We start from the raw sequence: 18,089 nt of genomic DNA, 5'->3' as shown, positions 1-18,089 counted from the left end.
CTTGACCTTCCAGTTTGCATTTCTGTCTTTCTCTTAGAGAGACTTATGTTGAAATCTATTTTCTTCCCAATACTTTTCTTGACCACATGCTAACATAAACTTATGTTTTTTTGATTTTCAGGTAATAAGTCCTGAGAAATACAATATCAAGTGTGCAGTCCCGGAAGCAGCAATAATTTTAAATTCATGTGTGGAGCCCAAAATGCAAGTTACCATCACACTGACATCTCCAGTCATTCGGGAAGAGAATATGAGGGATGGAGGTTGGGAAGTTGTTAAAAGATGTTACCTCTTTCTCACCAATATTTATATGTTTATCTATTCTGCTTAAAGTCAGTCCTAGAAGGCAACATGCTGGCACAACTAATGTATTTGATCAAAACCTTGTTTTTCAACAACCAGTCTTGGTAGAGAACAGTTGGTTAAAATAAATGCTTATATGATGTGTTTATTTAACCTTTTAAAATTCTAACTTTATGTCCAACCTCAGCTTTCTGGAAAAGGTAGAAACTTGATTTGGGCTTTTTTTGTGTTGGTTGTTCCTCCCCCCCACTATAAAATTTTGTGGAAAACTAAATATTTTGTAGCAAATGGCTATAAACCAGCTTTCTAGAGCAGTCTTGCCCTAAGTGAAAGATTATATGGTTTTAGAAAAATCACAGGGTTTTGGGTTTCAACTGGATCAGTATTGCTATCACTCATACATTCCAAATAGCAGTGCCACTTAAAATGCACTTTTATAATACTTCTAACTTGAAAGAACAATGTAATTTAATTTTTTCCAGCTTTCTGAGGTTGCTTTTTGGTCTAGAATGCTTTTTTGGTGTATATTTAGGCTCCTGGTATTACAATCAGTGTTCTATCCAACTGACAAATCCAGACTAGTACAATAAGAATTGGCTTTGTTGTTGAGCTGAAGCAGAAAGTAAAACTTGTAAATCAAATTGTTTCTGAATTTCAGTTTCTCTGGTGCCAGCAGTGTTGCTTTAGGGTATGTTCTGTAACACTTCCAAAGCTCCAAAAGCTTTTAAGCCAACAAGTGTGATTAAAGTCTGCAGTAAATTGGTTCTTTTTGTTTATGGGTCAGATAAAATTAACTTTTGTTTCCTTTTAATCCTGTATTTTCATAGGCAAAAGAGATCATGGCAAACATGACACATCTTTAACACTTCTCATAATGCAGGTTGAAAAATATGTATGTGTGTATATATACATGTTCTGGCTTCTTTATTTCAGCTCATCATTACATGTTTTCTAAAATACTTGAGATTTTTATATTGCATTAGTAAATATTCTATAGCTATGACTAGCTCATTGTAAGCAAACTGTGTTAACAAAGTCATCCTACATAATCAGAAAGAAAAATTTCAAGATACGTTCTCTAGTTTGGATGACTTCTGAAGAGTCTTTCTGAGTGCTTTGTACATGATTTTTCAGCTGTGTGTATTATTCTTAGCTATAAAGGATTTGTACATGTGCTGTCACACCCAACCAATTCTCCTTGTATTTTGACAGTCTAAGTGTAGCATAACTACTGAATCTACTTAATCAGACTTCCCATATTATTTAAGTTTGTAAAGGATACTTTAACTTAAAATAATTATTAAATTATGTTAACTATTAAATTAAATTAACCTTAAACACAGTGTTTGATTTTTAATGTAGTGTACAAAAGTAAAATATTGCTTCCCACCACAATACTCATTTTAAATTTTCTGACCTGAAATTCTATAATGTAGACTAAAAAGAAAATACATTTCAAATTACTACAATGAATCCCTTAATTTATGTTACCTAAAGGAAACAAATCTGTATTTTTGTCTGACCCACACTTGAATTTAAATTATCATTGCAAGTTTATTCACTGCTGAATGCAGTACTGCCTCTAGGCAAGCAAAATCAAGTTAGATTTCTTTTCAAGACACTGAGCAGTATAAAATGGATGTTTAGAAAAGTTCACTTTTGAAACAGCAAATAGAAGGACTATGTTGCAAATTAGTGCAGCAAAGAAAGCCTTATTATGAAGACTGCTGCTTATTTGCTTCAGAGCAATAGTATGCATTTGTGGGTTTTTCATTTCATGCAGCTTTTCATGCTCTGTGTCTTAGAATGGTTTAAAATTTTCATTATTTTCTTTTGTTTTTAGCCTGCTCGGAGAGCTAGTTCAGGTGATAAGGAACCAGTTTGAGTAAAGACAAGACTGAGACTTGCATGTGGAGTAGAATCATGTTTGATGTGTAATGATCCCATTACATGATAAAAGGCTTAAAAAAAATACAGTGTGAAACAGAATTGTTAACTGCATAGCTACTGTTCCTTACAGTATAGTGCATTTGACAGTTTACCAAATCTGTTATAATCAAACTGCTCTAACCCCTGCTGTGGAATCTTTCCTTCAGCAAGCAGTGTACATGCTTATAAACACATATGTGTGCATCTTCTTTTTTTGTTTGTTTTTTTATCCTTAGCTAACAACCCCAATCCAAAGACTACTAGCAGAGGAACTTGATTCCTGTCAGGGGTTGCTGCCAAGATATTGGAAGGATTTTTGACCAAGGTTTTCTAAAGCTCAATGTCACACCTGCCATGCTTTAAAAAGGAATGGTTTTGGATGCATAGTCCTAGCACCTACTGTTACTTTGTGTGTGGTTTGGGGTTTTTTTGTCTTTGTCCCTCTCCTAGACTTAAGCAGTGTTCACACTAGTCTTGAAATAGTTGACTGGGCAAAATGTATTTCACATAATAAAACTTGCCAAAATTCATATACCCATTAACTTACAATGAAGAGGTAGTGTGGACACATGTCTAACTAATGATTAACCCCTTATATTTAGACTAGTAATAAATTGCATTATACAGAGTAAAAATTCTTGCTTGTATTTTGTAAATGAATTCAGACTTTTTTGTCTTAGCTTAACAGGGTGGTAGGTTAGGCATCTGAATTTAAATAGACTTTAAGGGGTTAATCCTGAAATGTGAAATATATGCAAAAATCCACAGATTAAATATTACAAGAATTTCCTTGATGTGGTTTTTTTTTTCAATCAATGTATTCAGTGGAATAGGTGCCTTGAAACTTCTGACAGTCTTTTTAAGTTTCAAGGGTACTCCTATGATACCTGTTAGGAGTATATTTTAGATCAACATTTCCAGCACTGAGTAAAAGTGTCTTCTGTAATTCTTTTTAGTAAAATTATTTTCCAAATTGATGTTTTTCCATTGAGATGAAAGTTTGCACAGCATCATTTAATTCCATATCAGTTTTAGAAGAATGGAATAAGTTGACTGATTAGGCTACTCAACCAAATAGACTCATAGTTCTTTTTTTTTTACCTTCTCAACCTTACTTTGCCTCTTATCTGCTGTGAGTTTTCTCTAAATATACACTTTGTCTTTCATATCCAAGTTGTACTTGTTTCATCAATTATCTTACCTTGGCACCCTATTATGTAGGTTTCACAGAATCACAAAATGGTAGGGACTGGAAGGTTGCACAGGAGTTCATCCAGGTAGGTTTTGAAAGTCTCCAGAGAAAGAGACTCCACAACTTCTCTGGGCAGCCTGTTCCAGGGCTCCAGCCACCTCACAGCAAAGAATTTTTCCTCCTGTTCTGATGGAACCTCCTGGGTTCCCATTTGTGACCATTGCCCCTTTTCCTATCACAGGCCGCCACTGAAAAGAGACTGGTCCCATCCTCTTGCCCCCCACCTTTCAGCTTTTTCTAAGTATCAAGAAGATGCCCTCTCAGTCTTCTCTAGGCTAAACAACCCCAGGTCTCTCAGTCTCTCCTCATAAAACAGATGCTTCAGTCCCCTCCTCATCTTCATATCCTTCTACTGGATTCTTTCCACTAGTTCCCCATCCCTCTTGAACTGGGAAATCCAGAACTGGACACAATACTCCAGGTGCAGCCTCATTAGAGGGATAACCTCCCTTGACCTGCTGGTCACACTTTTCTTGATCCATCCCAGGATAACATTTGCTTTCTTGGCCACAAGAGCCCATCTCATGGTTAAATTGTCCACCAGCACTCCCAGGTCCTTTTCTGTGAAGCTGCTTTCCAGCAGGTCAACCCTTAACCTGTACTGGTGCAGGTTATTCCTCCCTAGGTGCAGGACTCTACACTTGCCCTTGTTGAACTGTCCAACTTTACAGCCTGTCCAGGTCTTGCAAATGGCAGCCTAGCTGATGGGGTGTCAGCTACTCCTCCCAGTTTTGTGTCATCAACAAATTGGCTGAGGGTCCATTGTCCCTTCATCCAGGTTGTTGACAAGTGTGTCAAACAAGACTGGACCTAGTACTGACTCCTGGGGAACACCACTGGTCACAGGCTTCCAACTAGACTGCACTGCTGATCACAACCCTCTGAACTCTGTCCTTCAGCCAGTTCTCAATCCACTTCACTGTCCACACTTCCTAATCTTGCCTATGAGGACCTTATGGGGGACAGTGTCAAAAGCCTTGCAGAAGTCAAGGCTCTCCCCTCATCTACCCAGCTGGTCACACCATCATAGAAAGTTATCGGATTGGTCACGCATGATTTCTCCTTGGTGAATTCATGCTGGCTACTTCTGATAATCTTTTTTTTCTCCACATGCTTAGAGATGACCTCCAGAATGAGTTGTTCTATCACCTTTCCAGGGATAGAGGTGAGGCTGACTGGCCTCTAGTTTCCTGTAGTCATCCTTCTTTCCCTTTTTGAAGACTGGAGTGGCATTGGCTTTCCTCCAGACATCTCCCCTGTTCTCCAGGACCTTTCAGAAATGATGGAGAGCCAGCTCCTTCAGCACTTGTGGGTGCATCCCATCAGGACCCATGGATGTGTGGGTGTCCAGCTTGTCTAGGTGACCTCTAACCCAGTCCTCCTTGACTAAGGGAGAGCCTTCCTTCCTCCAGACTTTCTTTCTTCCCTCCAGGGACTGAGGACCAGCCTTAGCAGTGAAGACTGAAGCAAAGGCATCATTCAGGAACTTCATCTTCTCTGTATCCTGTCACTAGGTCACCCACCTCATTCAGCAGTGGGCCCATGTTTTGCCTGGTGTTCCTTTCCCTGCTGATGGAAGTGATGAAGCCCTTCTTGTCTTTCACACCCTTTGCCAAATTTAATTCCAGGAGGGCCTTAGCTTCCCTTGCTTAAACCCTACATACTCTGGCAATATTCCTATATTCTTCCCTAGTGGCCAGTTCCTTTTTCCACATACTGTTGACTTCCTTCTTCCATTTGAGTTTTTCCAGAAGCTCCTTGCTCATCCATACAGGTGTCTTGCCTCCCCTGCTCAATTTCTTACTCATGGGGATGCACAGATCATGAGCTAGGAGGAGGTGGTGCTTGATTATTAACAAGCTCTATTCAGTTCCCCTATCTTCTAGAGCCTGAACCCATGGGATTCTTCCAAGAACATCTCTGAAGAGGTCAAAGTTGGCTCTCCTGAAGTGCAGGGTTGTATTCATACTTATCCTGCTACTTCCTTGCATGATCCTGAACTCCACCATCTCATGGTCATTGCAGCCAAGGCTGACCCCAGCCTTCACATCCCCAACTAGTCTTTCATTGTTTGTTAGCACTAGGTCAAGCAGCACGTCTGTCCACGTTGGCTCCTCCACCACCTGTGTCAAAAAGTTATCCTCAATGCACTGCAAGAACCTCCTGGCCTGTTTGTGCCTCACTGTGTTGTCTTTCCAGTAAATATTGGGGTGGTTTAAGTCCCCCATGAGAACCAGGGCATGTGATCATGAGGCTACTTTCATCTCTATGTAGAAAACCTCATCAACTTCCTCTTCCTGATCAGGTAGCCTGTAGTAAACACCCACTACAGTGTCACTCATAGTAGCCTGCTCCTTGATTCTTACCCATAATCTTTAAACATGTTCGTCATCCCCACTTAGGCAGAGCCTGAATTTGGGGGTTTTGTGTTGGGTTTTTTGGTTTGTTTTAAATGAAATACCACTTGACATGTCTTAATTTCTTCTGCAAATGACTTGTTAGTGTATTTTTTCTTCTTTCAACTTATGGTCCATAAGTTTGAATATCTGCATGAGAAGATATCCTATGCTCTTTTTAGCTTTATTCTTATTCTGAGATCCTCCCCCTTTAAGCCCTACGCAGAGCAATGGGCCTATACTATATAAAAATAAAAGCTCAAATTACAATGTTGTGATCGTTTGAGGCTGTGCCTTTAAGACAAACAGTGCTGGGACACTTTGGCTAAATGTTTTCGGTACCAGAACAAAAACATTCTGATATTCTAAATGAATTTCATTGGTGGATAGATAAAATGCAACTTTAAATTGTAGAGCAGTTGGAATTCTTTTGGGGGAGTTTGGTTTGGGAGTTGGGGAGTTTGGGTTTCAGCCTGTTCTCCCTGCCTGCTTCTCTGCGAACTGCTGGAGTTGGCCTTCAGATAAGCAAAAACTAATCCTGCATGGGCTTTTGAAGCTTACTAACGACTCTTTTCCCTTAATAACTTGCCTTTCTTTCTCTCTAACCCCTTTTTGGGGAAAAAAGGGAGGTGGGGGGGGAGAGAGGGGTTTGCAGGGAGGGGATGCCTCCTGGGGGAGGGATTTTTGTTGTGTTATTTCTCTTTGCTGTATATTTCTGTGTATATATTGTAAATACCTGTATATATTGTGTTATATATAACCTGCTTTCCATATATGCTTGTAAATATATAGCTTTGCTCCTCCAACTGGGTTAGCTGGGTTTACTCTGTGGCGGGGAGAGAGCTAGGCCCTCTCTCAACTACCACAAATGTAGTTCTTCAAATTAAATTTAATGATTGTATTGCAAAGTTGTGGCACCATGTTCTTCATGGCTTTTTATGTGTCTGTAAAGTATCCTACTATTTATTTTACATTTGTGTATAACTAGGTGGTTTTGAAGTTGTGTCTCTGCATCATCTCTAGAAGTTTCTACTTGGTGCTCGATGGCATGTTCCATGAGACTGAAAAAAACCCCACGCTCACACACCAAAATTTGTTCTTTGACTTGCCTAAATTTATATCTTGCTGGAGCAAACTATGTTGTTCCATACAGTAATGAAATGAGGGCTTTATCTTTCATCTTATCTGTTATATCATGAGCTAAACAACCAATATACTTGGTCACTAGTCACAATAGACATTTTCATAACTACTAAACCAAAGAACATCTAAAGCTGATCATTGTATTATATCCCTATAAATTTTGAATAACTCAAAAGATACAATTTCTTATTGTTCAGTGGTTCCACTTTCATTGGCTGAACCACTCACAAGAGGGCTTTGTGATCTTGTCCTTTTTGGTAACAAAGCAATCATCTTGGTAATTTAATTAATCCTGTTCTGAATATTTAAATATATAACATCTACTATGTTTTATGTATATTTCAGGCATTCCCTGTTGTGTTTTAAAGTATTCCTTGCTTTTTCCTGATGAATCTTAAGTAAAGCATGTTGAGGAATGGCTTGCAAAGACATGGTTCTATGGAACAACGGTTTGAACAGAGTATGTAGGCCAGACTCCATCTTGTTGTTTACTGCTCACAGTAAGCTAGTGTGTTGATGCAGCCAGGCCGCCGTGACCTTGTAGCTGTGCTTGCAGCTGCCTGCAAAGGATAACAGGACACCAAAGCAAGGTCACTGCGCCCTTACAGGCGATAACAAGTAAAGAAGAATGTAAAACAGAATTCTTGTGATTATCTCATCAGGATGGGAAAGCAGGATGTTTAACCGCAGAAGGTGGGGGCCGGCAGCTAGGCTACTATATATAAGAAGTGTCTGATGCTCAATAAAGTTGGATTTCGTGGATCATATTGATCATTGGCGACCCCTTCTTGTGACAAGTGGCACCCGAACAGGGACCCCACAGAGAGGGTTCGACCCCACAGAGAGGGTCATAGACTCACAGAGAAGTCTGAAGAAGTTCCTCGACGACTAGGTGTACGTTCATGAGCGTGGAGGCAAGAAGCCGGCCCAGGATAGCAGTACCGGAGGCTGATCACTCGGACAAAGAGAAGGAGGACAGCCTGGGAGCCGAAGACGCTGTAGACCTGGAACTGCTGATATAGAGACTGTGCGCACAGGTACTAACGCTAATATGGGCAGGCAGGCAGCGTATTATTTAAGTGCTTTTTAGAAAAGCGAAATATTAAAGGCATTGATTTAAAGAAAGAATTAGAGCCTTTGTTAGAATATGCTGAGAAGTTGGGATATCTTAAAGATCCCAACAATGTTTTTGATAGAACACTGTGGAAGGAATTAGGACAAGATTTATGGATAAAAAGTATAGATGATGATAAGGTTGCTAAAAAGAATAGTAAGCCATGGAGAGCGGTTATGGTAACACTCGATCAGCATGCTGCAGAACAAAAAGCTGCTATTCAGGCATGGCAAAAATTACAACCAAATGGGGAAGAGGAGCAAGGGGCAGAGTCGGCAGGCCGACGGCAAACTCGGGCGAGCCGGCATCGGCGGGCCTGAGGAAAGGAGCAGCGGACACCGGCGGGTAATGGATCGCGGCAGTGAAGTTCGCGGACGTTGGTGAATATGGAACAAGAGGTAGCGCTCTCCTTATTTCGAGGCATTTCAAGGCATTTCAAAGGAGCTCCATGTAATATTGTAATAATGTTAAGGTTTGTAGTGAATAGGTATTAATTTTCAACGGTATTCTTTAGCTAACGTAACGTCTTTAGATTTCCTTCTTAGACATAGACTACAAAAAATACAAAAAATACAAAAAAAGGGTGGGAAAAAAAAAAGGTAACGAATGCAGAGAACAAGAAATTTTAAAATGGTAAACAAAAAAGGTAACAAGTGCAAAGAAAAAGTTTAAACATACAAAATATAACAAAGGTACAAAAACTCTGGATGAATTATTGGGACAGGGCAGGTATGAACAAATGGAATTGCAAGCTCGTATTGCTCTGGTTAGATTATAAGCATCAGTAACCATTGCAAAAATGGCTTTGGAGAAAATTAGGGATAATAATCAGTCTCCTCATTATATGTCAATTAAGCAAGGAAAAAACGAACCTGTAGAAAGCTTTGTTGACAGGCTAGTGACCACATTAAAGGCAGCACAGGTTGGGGATCATATTCATGAGCCAATTTTGAAACAGTGTTTAATTCAGAATGGTAATGTGCAGACAAGGCAAGTGATTAGTACACTAGGACCTGCCTGGGAAGTAGCAGAATTGTTGGAAAAGGCACTGAATCTTCCAGATGGTCCTGTGGCAATGTTAGTAGAGGCAGTAAAAGATCTAAAGGTAGGATTAGAGGAACAAGCGAAAGGGGTAGCGCAGTCGAATCAGCAAGTAATGGCTGCTTTAGTGCCTTTGCGTACATCTCAAAGAAGGCAGCAACGGTCCAATGATCCGCCAGCAAGCAGGCTGCAATGTTATCACTGTGGAAATACAGGACATATGCGCAGAAATTGTCGGGCCCAGAATGTATGGTGCCAGAAATGCAAATCTAACACGCACAATGCTGCTGCTTGCCGTGATTCGGGAAACGTGACACAGAACGCGAGAGGTCACCGCATGATGACACAAATAGTAACCGGCCTCAACAGCGATCAGGTCTCAGACCAGCAACTGCCGGCAGCCTCGTATTGGACCTGGCAACAGCAATAGAAGTCACCCTGATTGACAAAAAGCCACAAAGGATCAGAACAAATATATATGGACTGTGGTCGTTTGAGGCTGTGCCTTTAAGAACAAACACTGCTGGAACACACTGGCTAATGTTTTTGGTACTAGAACCAAAACATTCTGATATTCTAAACGAATTTCATTGGTTGATAAACAAAAATTCAGCTTTAGATTGTGAAGCGGTTGGAAAATTTTTTTTCCTCAGTTCAGTTCGGTTTGGGAGTTGGGGGAGTTTGGTGTTTCAGCCTGTTCTCCCTGCCTGCTTCTTCTGCGAACTGCTGGACTTGGCCTTCAGATAAGCAAACACTAATCCTGCATGGGCTTTTGAAGCTTGCTAACAACTCTTTTCCTTAGTAACTTGCCTTTCTCTCTCTCTAACCCCTTTTTGGGGAAAAAGGGAGGTAAGGGGGGGAGAGAGGGGGTTCCAAAGAGGGGATCCCTCCCTGAGGGAGGGATTTTTGTTGTGTTATTTGTCTTTGCTGTGTATTTCTGTGTATATATTGTAAATACCTGTATATATTGTGTTATATATAACCTGCTTTCCATATATGCTTGTAAATATATAGCTTTTGCTCTTCGACTGAGTTAGCTGTGGTTTCTTACTCTGTGGAGGAGGGAGAGCTAAGCCCTCTCTCAACCTACCACAATTATTGGCTGCCCAACTCGGGGCTTGCTGACAAATTAGTTTGATTTATTGCTTGCTTAAGTCGAACGAGCAAACATGAAGGTGTTTTGGCTTTTTGAGCGTCTGTTCTTCTCGGTCTTTGGTGTATTGATCTACAAGTATTGCCTGGGTATGATTATCGATAAGATAGGTAAATATATAATGCAAAAATTATATTTGTGGTTTAAGTACAAGATTCGGCTTCTGTATGATCAGTGCCTGGAATTCTTTTATGTTAAAAAGTACAGGAATGTTACATCTAGCACACTCCCTATTGAGATAAAAGAGTTTAAGATTCCGCTCGGTGAAAGGGTAATTTTAAGTGATGGCTGGGATCCAAAGCTGATTTTCTTGATGTGTGTAGTCCTGCTGCTGGTGATAAGTAATGTGTATTTGCTAGTGACACTGTACCGGGAGAGAAAAGTTTATAAGGCATGTTTTGTTATTAGACGGAGGACAAAGAGACGAAAACGCCACCCTAGCTCTGTTTCAGGAACATCCAGTGAGGATGATAATGGAGAATCTGTGTCAGTTAAAGATAAAGCTAAAAAGTCAATCGGCAAGGCAGCTCTGAATAGCAATGGTGATGATTCTGGCAAGCAGCCAGGGGCTACAGTAGCCCCAAACATGGCGGCTCCTGTGTCCCAGGCAGCCACCATTAACGAGGCAAAGTCATTTCCTCCTTCTTCCATGGCAGGAGCGGAAGCGTCCTCCAAAGCAACTAATCTGTCTCAAAGCTTATCAGCTTCTGATAATAAGGCAGCTGGAAACCCAAACACAGCTCCAGTAAAGCAAGTAGCAGTTTTAACAACAAGGAAGGGTAAGACTAAAGCTGATTCAGGAGCTGACGGGGATGCACAGCAAGGTTCTTCTGCTGGGGAGGAAGAGAAAATCTGTCTTAAAAATATAGCTGAGTTATTGAGATCATCAGAGGATCGAGATGCATCTCTTGGTAGGACAGCAGCTAGTGGTGGTGCCTCTCAGCTTAAAGGGATCCTTGAGAGAGTGACAGAAAGGTTGTTTGGACCACAAGTTGAGGAACAGGAGGCAGAGGAGCAAGAACAAGATGACATAACCGACTGCTCTTCACCACGTGAGGAGCTTAGAAATGTGAGAAAAGACTATCTCAGAGCAGATAAGGAGCCAGTTCTCGCTTGGCTTGGTAGATGCTATGATACAGGTGCTCCAGCTCTAATGGTTGGAGACAAGTCAGCAGCCCAGCTAGGAACTCTCTCAAAGGATAATGGAATAGATAGACATCTAGGCAAGGCTCTCGGTAAGGTTAATCTGTGGATACGCCTTCTGATGGCGGTTCTCATGAGATACCCTTCCCGAGATGATCTTCCATGGAATCCTAAGCCCTGGACTACCATAGATGAGGGAATCAAGCGTCTGAGAGAATTTGCTGTTAGAGAGGTACTCTATGGTGAACATGAATCTCTGAATCCTGATGATGTTCCTGTAGGAAATGGTCTTGCTAAAAAGCTCATCAAGCTTGCTCCTTCTAATTATGCAAACATTCTGGCAAGCAGAATTGTAGCAAGAAATTATGGTGGAGCTCCTCTTACGGTTGGCCAATTCACTGATCAATTGAGACAATTGGATGATAGCATGACACGTGTTTCTTTGGTTTCAGCCATTGAAACTCTGTCTGGAAAACTGGAGAATTGCATGAAAGAGCTGAAGGATGAATTTAAAAACACCATCTCCCAATTGGCACAAAGAGATGATTCCAATTCTTCCTCCAGGTGGGTACAGGTTTCATCTGTGAGGAATAGACATCCTCCAAGGAGGTCATTCCAAAACAGATCAAACCAAAACAGACCACCAAGGCAGTCACGTAGGACTATTTGGATTACCCTGCGTGATCAGTTTGGTGAGAACATGAACAGGTGGGATGGTCAACCAACTTCTAATCTTTTCAGGAGACTGAGAGAACTGCAAAGTGGCAGAACCCGAGGTAGCAATACCAGAAGGGTAGCTGTTACTTTTACAGTTCCCCAGGACAACTCTAGTAGCTCCAACAGTGGCTCCAGTTCTAACACTGCACAGTGTGCTCGTTGCACCTGTGGACATGTTCCCCATAACTAGGGGTGCCCTGCCTCCCGCCAGGGGGAGGAGAGGGGTAATACAGATAACAGAATCTATTGGGATGTGTACATCCAGTGGCCTGGCACTTCACACTTTCAGAAGTACAGGGCCTTGGTTGACACAGGAGCTCAGTGCACCATATTGCCATCAAATTATCAGGGATCAGAGTCCATAACTATTCTGGGAGTCACTGGTGGATCTCAAGAGTTAAGTAAAGTGGAGGTTAATATAAGCTTAACTGGTAAACAATGGAAAAAGCATACAGTTGTGACCGGACCTGATGCACCTTGTATTTTGGGAATTGATTTTCTGAGAGAAGGGCGTTTCAAAGACCCTAAAGGTTACAAATGGGCTTTTGGAGTAGCTTCTGTAGAAATTGATGGACAAAAACTGAAGCTGTCTGCTAGACCTGAGCTTTCTGATGAATCTGCAGTTGTGGGACAACACAAGATTCAGGACATTAAGTTGCCGGTTGCTTCTCGGACTGTGCATCACAGACAATACAGAACCAACCGTGACTCTTTGTTGCCCATTCAGAATCTGATTCGTCAGTTGGAGAGTCAGAAAGTCATCAGCAAAACTCATTCACCTTTCAACAGTCCAGTGTGGCCTGTGCGAAAGCCAAATGGAGACTGGCGTCTGACAGTGGACTACCGAGCCCTGAATGAAGTAACTCCGCCTATGAGTGCAGCAGTACCAGACATGATGGAACTCCAGTATGAGCTGGAATCCAAAGAGGCCAAATGGTATGCTACCATAGACATTGCTAATGCCTTCTTCTCTATTCCCATAGCAGAGGAATGCAGGCCTCAGTTTGCTTTCACCTGGAGAGGAATCCAGTACACTTTCAACAGACTGCCAATGGGCTGGATCCACAGCTCCAGCATCTGTCATGCAGTAATCCATGATGCTCTGGAGGAAGGTGGTGCTCCAGAACACATCCAGTTCATCGATGATATCATCGTCTGGGGTAAAACTGCTGAGGAAGTCTTCGAGAAAGGTAACAAAATCATGGACATTCTCCTGAATGCAGGTTTTGCCATCAAGAGAGACAAAGTGAAAGGTCCTACCACAGAGATCCAGTTTCTGGGAGTGCAGTGGCAGGATGGACGCCGACACATTCCAGTGGATGTGGTAAATAGAGTCTCTACCATGGCAAATCCCACGAACAAGCAAGAAACTCTACGTTTCTTGGGGATAGTGGGATTTTGGAGACTACACATTCCTGGATACAGTCAGATTGTGAAACCTCTGTATGATGTGACTCGAAAGAGGAACAGTTTCCACTGGGGACCTGAACAACAAGCAGCCTTTGACCAGATAAAGCAAGAAGTAGTCCAAGCAGTGGGTCTGGGACCTGTGCGAGATGGTCCAGACATTAAGAACATTTTGTACACGGCTGCAGGTGACAATGGTCCAACCTGGTGCTTGTGGCAAAAAGCTCCAGGTGAGACACGTGGACGACCTCTTGGTTTCTGGAGTCGAGGTTACAGAGGTTCAGAGGCTAATTACACTCCAACAGAGAAAGAGATTCTAGCTGCCTATGAAGGAGTGAAAGCAGCTTCTGAAGTAATTGGAACTGAGTCACAACTTCTCTTAGCTCCCAGATTGCCAGTTTTGAATTGGATGTTCAAAGGCAAAGGTTCCACACCACATCATGCCACAGATTCCACCTGGTCTAAGTGGATGGCCCTGATAACACAGAGAGCTCGAATGGGAAATCTTGAAAGACCTGGTCTGGTGGAGGTGATCTCAAGTTGGCCTGAAGATACCAACTGTGCTAAACCTCCAGAGGAGAGAGTAACTCGTGCTGAGGAAGCTCCTCCTTACAATGACCTTTCTGATGATGAAAAGAAATATGCTTTGTTCACAGACGGTTCCTGTCGTCTCGTCGGGAACAAGCGAAGGTGGAAGTCTGCAGTGTGGAGTCCAACACGCCGAGTTGCAGAGGCGAAGGATGGAGAAGGAGAATCCAGTCAGTTTGCAGAGGTAAAAGCTGTCCAGCTAGCTCTCGACGTGGCTGAACGTGAGAGATGGCCAAAGCTTTATCTCTACACCGACTCATGGATGGTAGCCAATGCTCTATGGGGTTGGCTAAAGAACTGGAAAAAGAATGGCTGGCAGAGGAAAGGAAAACCCATCTGGGCAGCTGAACTGTGGCAAGACATTGCTGATCGAATCGAGAGAATTCCAGTGAAAGTTAGACACATTGATGCTCACATTCCCAAGAGCAAAGCTACTGAGGAACAGCAACACAACCATCAGGCAGATCTAGCTGCAAGAGTTTCTCAAGTAGACAAGGACTCTGAACTTGATCTCGACTGGAAACACCGAGGTGAGATATTCTTAGCTCGGTGGGCTCACGATTCGTCAGGACATCAAGGCAGAGATGCAACATACCAATGGGCTCGTGACAGATCCATAGACATTTCCATGGATGCCATCACACAAGTCATCCATGACTGTGACATTTGTGCTGCTATTAAGCAGGCAAAGCGAATTAAGCCCTTGTGGTATGGTGACAGATGGTCCAAATACAGGTATGGTGAAGCTTGGCAGATTGACTACATCACTCTACCACGTTCTCGTTCTGGTAAGCAGTACGTGCTTACTATGGTAGAGGCAAACACTGGATGGCTGGAAACTTACGCAGTCCCACATGCAACTGCACGCAACACCATTCTCGGTCTGGAGAGACAGATCCTGTGGAGACACGGAACTCCGGAGAGGATTGAGTCAGACAACGGAACTCACTTCAAGAACAACCTTGTAAAGAGCTGGGCAAAAGAGCACGGTATTGAGTGGATTTTCCATATTCCTTACTATGCACCAGCTGCAGGGAAGATTGAACGCTACAACGGTTTGTTGAAGACCACTCTCAAAGCCATGGGAGGTGGATCTTTGAAAAACTGGGAGAAACATTTAGCACAAGCAACCTGGCTGGTGAACAGTAGAGGTTCAGTGAACCGAGCTGGACCTGCACATTCTGATCTGCTACAGAAAGTAGAAGGTGATAGAGTTCCTGTTGTTAGGGAAAAGAATCTGTTAGGTAAAACTGTTTGGGTATTTTCGCCCTCAGGAGAGGCTAAACCTGTCCGAGGGGTGGTTTCAGCAGAAGGTCTGGGTCACACTTATTGGGTAATGCAAGAGAATGGTGAAATTCAGTGTATTCCACAAAGAGATTTAACTTTAGCTGAGAGAGTTTAATTTCAGAATGTTGTACAGCTACAGCGCGTCCAAAGGAAAGAGTCCCTGAGGAATCTACGGTGCACGAACCCTGAGAACCCTGAGAGCCCTGAGTCAACTGAGAGTCCCTGAGTCCCTGTTTCCCTTTTTCTTCGCTTCGTCTGCGGAGAGACAAACTGTTTTCCATTTTCTTGATTTTGGATTTTCTTGGACTTCTGAATCATCTACATCTGAGTATAGCCGGAATGGACGATGAACTTAACTTACGAACTGTGAATATTGTTCTGGATTGGATGGACAGTACGAACAGCCAATGAAATTGTTTAGAAAGGGGTGGACTGTGGTCGTTTGAGGCTGTGCCTTTAAGAACAAACACTGCTGGAACACACTGGCTAATGTTTTTGGTACTAGAACCAAAACATTCTGATATTCTAAACGAATTTCATTGGTTGATAAACAAAAATTCAGCTTTAGATTGTGAAGCGGTTGGAAAATTTTTTTTCCTCAGTTCATTTCGGTTTGGGAGTTGGGGGAGTTTGGTGTTTCAGCCTGTTCTCCCTGCCTGCTTCTTCTGCGAACTGCTGGACTTGGCCTTCAGATAAGCAAACACTAATCCTGCATGGGCTTTTGAAGCTTGCTAACAACTCTTTTCCTTAGTAACTTGCCTTTCTCTCTCTCTAACCCCTTTTTGGGGAAAAAGGGAGGTAAGGGGGGGAGAGAGGGGGTTCCAAAGAGGGGATCCCTCCCTGAGGGAGGGATTTTTGTTGTGTTATTTGTCTTTGCTGTGTATTTCTGTGTATATATTGTAAATACCTGTATATATTGTGTTATATATAACCTGCTTTCCATATATGCTTGTAAATATATAGCTTTTGCTCTTCGACTGAGTTAGCTGTGGTTTCTTACTCTGTGGAGGAGGGAGAGCTAAGCCCTCTCTCAACCTACCACATGGACCTATAAGAATTAATGGACAGGCGGTTGGTTGTCTATTGATTGGTAGATCATCTGCATCGATGTCTGAAATACAAGTGTTAGCAGGGCTGATAGATGCAGACTATACAGGAGAGATTCAGATAATGGTACAGACTTTGTTTCCACCTCTTGTTATTCCATCACAAAGTAAAATAGCGCAACTGATACCCTTGCCACAATTGACAGCAGGATTGCAGCCTTGTAATCGCTTGGACAGAGGAGATGGGGGCTTTGGATCCTCCACGGCTCCTTTGGCACTGTTGACGGCCTCAATGGAGAAACGGCCACAGATGGAGGTCACGGTGGAATATCAAGGACAAATCAGAAAGCTCACCGCTCTTCTAGATACCGGAGCAGATGTGACAGTGATCTCAAAGCACTGTTGGCCTAAATCCTGGCTGTCGACCACTGCAACGGCCTCGCTGTCGGGAGTGGGTGGTATCACGGTTGCAGAGACATCGCCACCAGTCAGAGTCACTTGTGATGGAAAGACAATGACAATAGCATGTTCTTTGTTACCGTTACCTAACCCTGTCCAAATGTTGATTGGAAGAGACGTATTGCAGCAGATGGGAGCTGTGTTGACAACAAAAAACATCTAGTAGCAGTCATTGCATGGACTTTCCCGATTCAACTGCAGTGGACAACAAATGAGGTCGTTTGGATCGAGCAGTGGCCACTGAAAGAGGAAAGTCTCAAAGCAGCTCATCAATTAGTACAGGAACAGCTTCAACAAGGACACTTAAAACCATCAACTAGCCCTTGAAGTACAACAATATTTGTGATTAAAAAGAAATCAGGGAAGTATAGACTGCTGCATGACTTGAGAGCAGTCAATGATCAAATGCAGTCTATGGGGGCGTTACAACCGGGATTGCCTAGTGCCTCTATGCTCCCGGAATCATGGCACCTGTTGGTAATAGATTTGAAAGACTGTTTCTTCACCATCAAGTTACACGAACAAGACACTTGTCGATTTGCATTCACTTTACCTTCTATTAATCGACAAGAGCCAGCGCAGCGCTTTGAATGGACTGTATTACCACAAGGCATGAAGAATTCTCCGACGCTCTGCCAATTGTACGTTGCAGTAGCGTTACAACCACTGCGCCAAAAGTGGCAGCATGTGTTTATATATCATTATATGGATGATATTCTATTTTGCCAGCAACAGCCATTTGAAGAACAACAACTAGCTGAGATTCAACAGGAAATGGAATCTATGGGATTAAGAGTTGCAACCGAAAAGATTCAACATGAAATCCCAATCCAGTATCTGGGGTGGACCATCACAGAACAACAAATCAGTCCACAAAAGTTATCACTGAACACTGAGATGCAGACTTGAAATGATGTACAGAAGTTTATGGGAGACATTCAATGGTTAAGGCCTGTTGTAGGCATTACTAATGATATGTTAGAACCATTAAGACCCTTGTTAAAAGGATCAGATCCAACAACCCCAGTGTCAGTCTTGACAGACCAGGCAGAAGCCATTGATGTAATAGTACAACAAGTTTTACAAGGCGTGGTATCACGGAGGGTTTTGG

General features: G+C 42.4%; 1 protein-coding gene across 1 annotated transcript in view; it reads left to right on the top strand.

The window, feature by feature from the left end:
• LOC104299612 (zinc finger RNA-binding protein-like) overlaps nucleotides 1-18,089 on the top strand; it is a 135,818-nt gene that overhangs the window by 106,720 nt on the left and 11,009 nt on the right. Inside the window, exon 15 of the mRNA XM_054177720.1 lies at nucleotides 122-263. Coding sequence (XP_054033695.1) covers nucleotides 122-263 — 142 coding nt within the window. The remainder of the gene's footprint in view (nucleotides 1-121; nucleotides 264-18,089) is intronic.

Source organism: Dryobates pubescens, chromosome W (assembly GCF_014839835.1).
Source record: "Dryobates pubescens isolate bDryPub1 chromosome W, bDryPub1.pri, whole genome shotgun sequence".
NCBI lineage: Eukaryota > Metazoa > Chordata > Aves > Piciformes > Picidae > Dryobates > Dryobates pubescens.
Note: the sequence above shows the minus strand (reverse complement) of the source record. Positions and strands in the feature narration are given on the sequence as shown.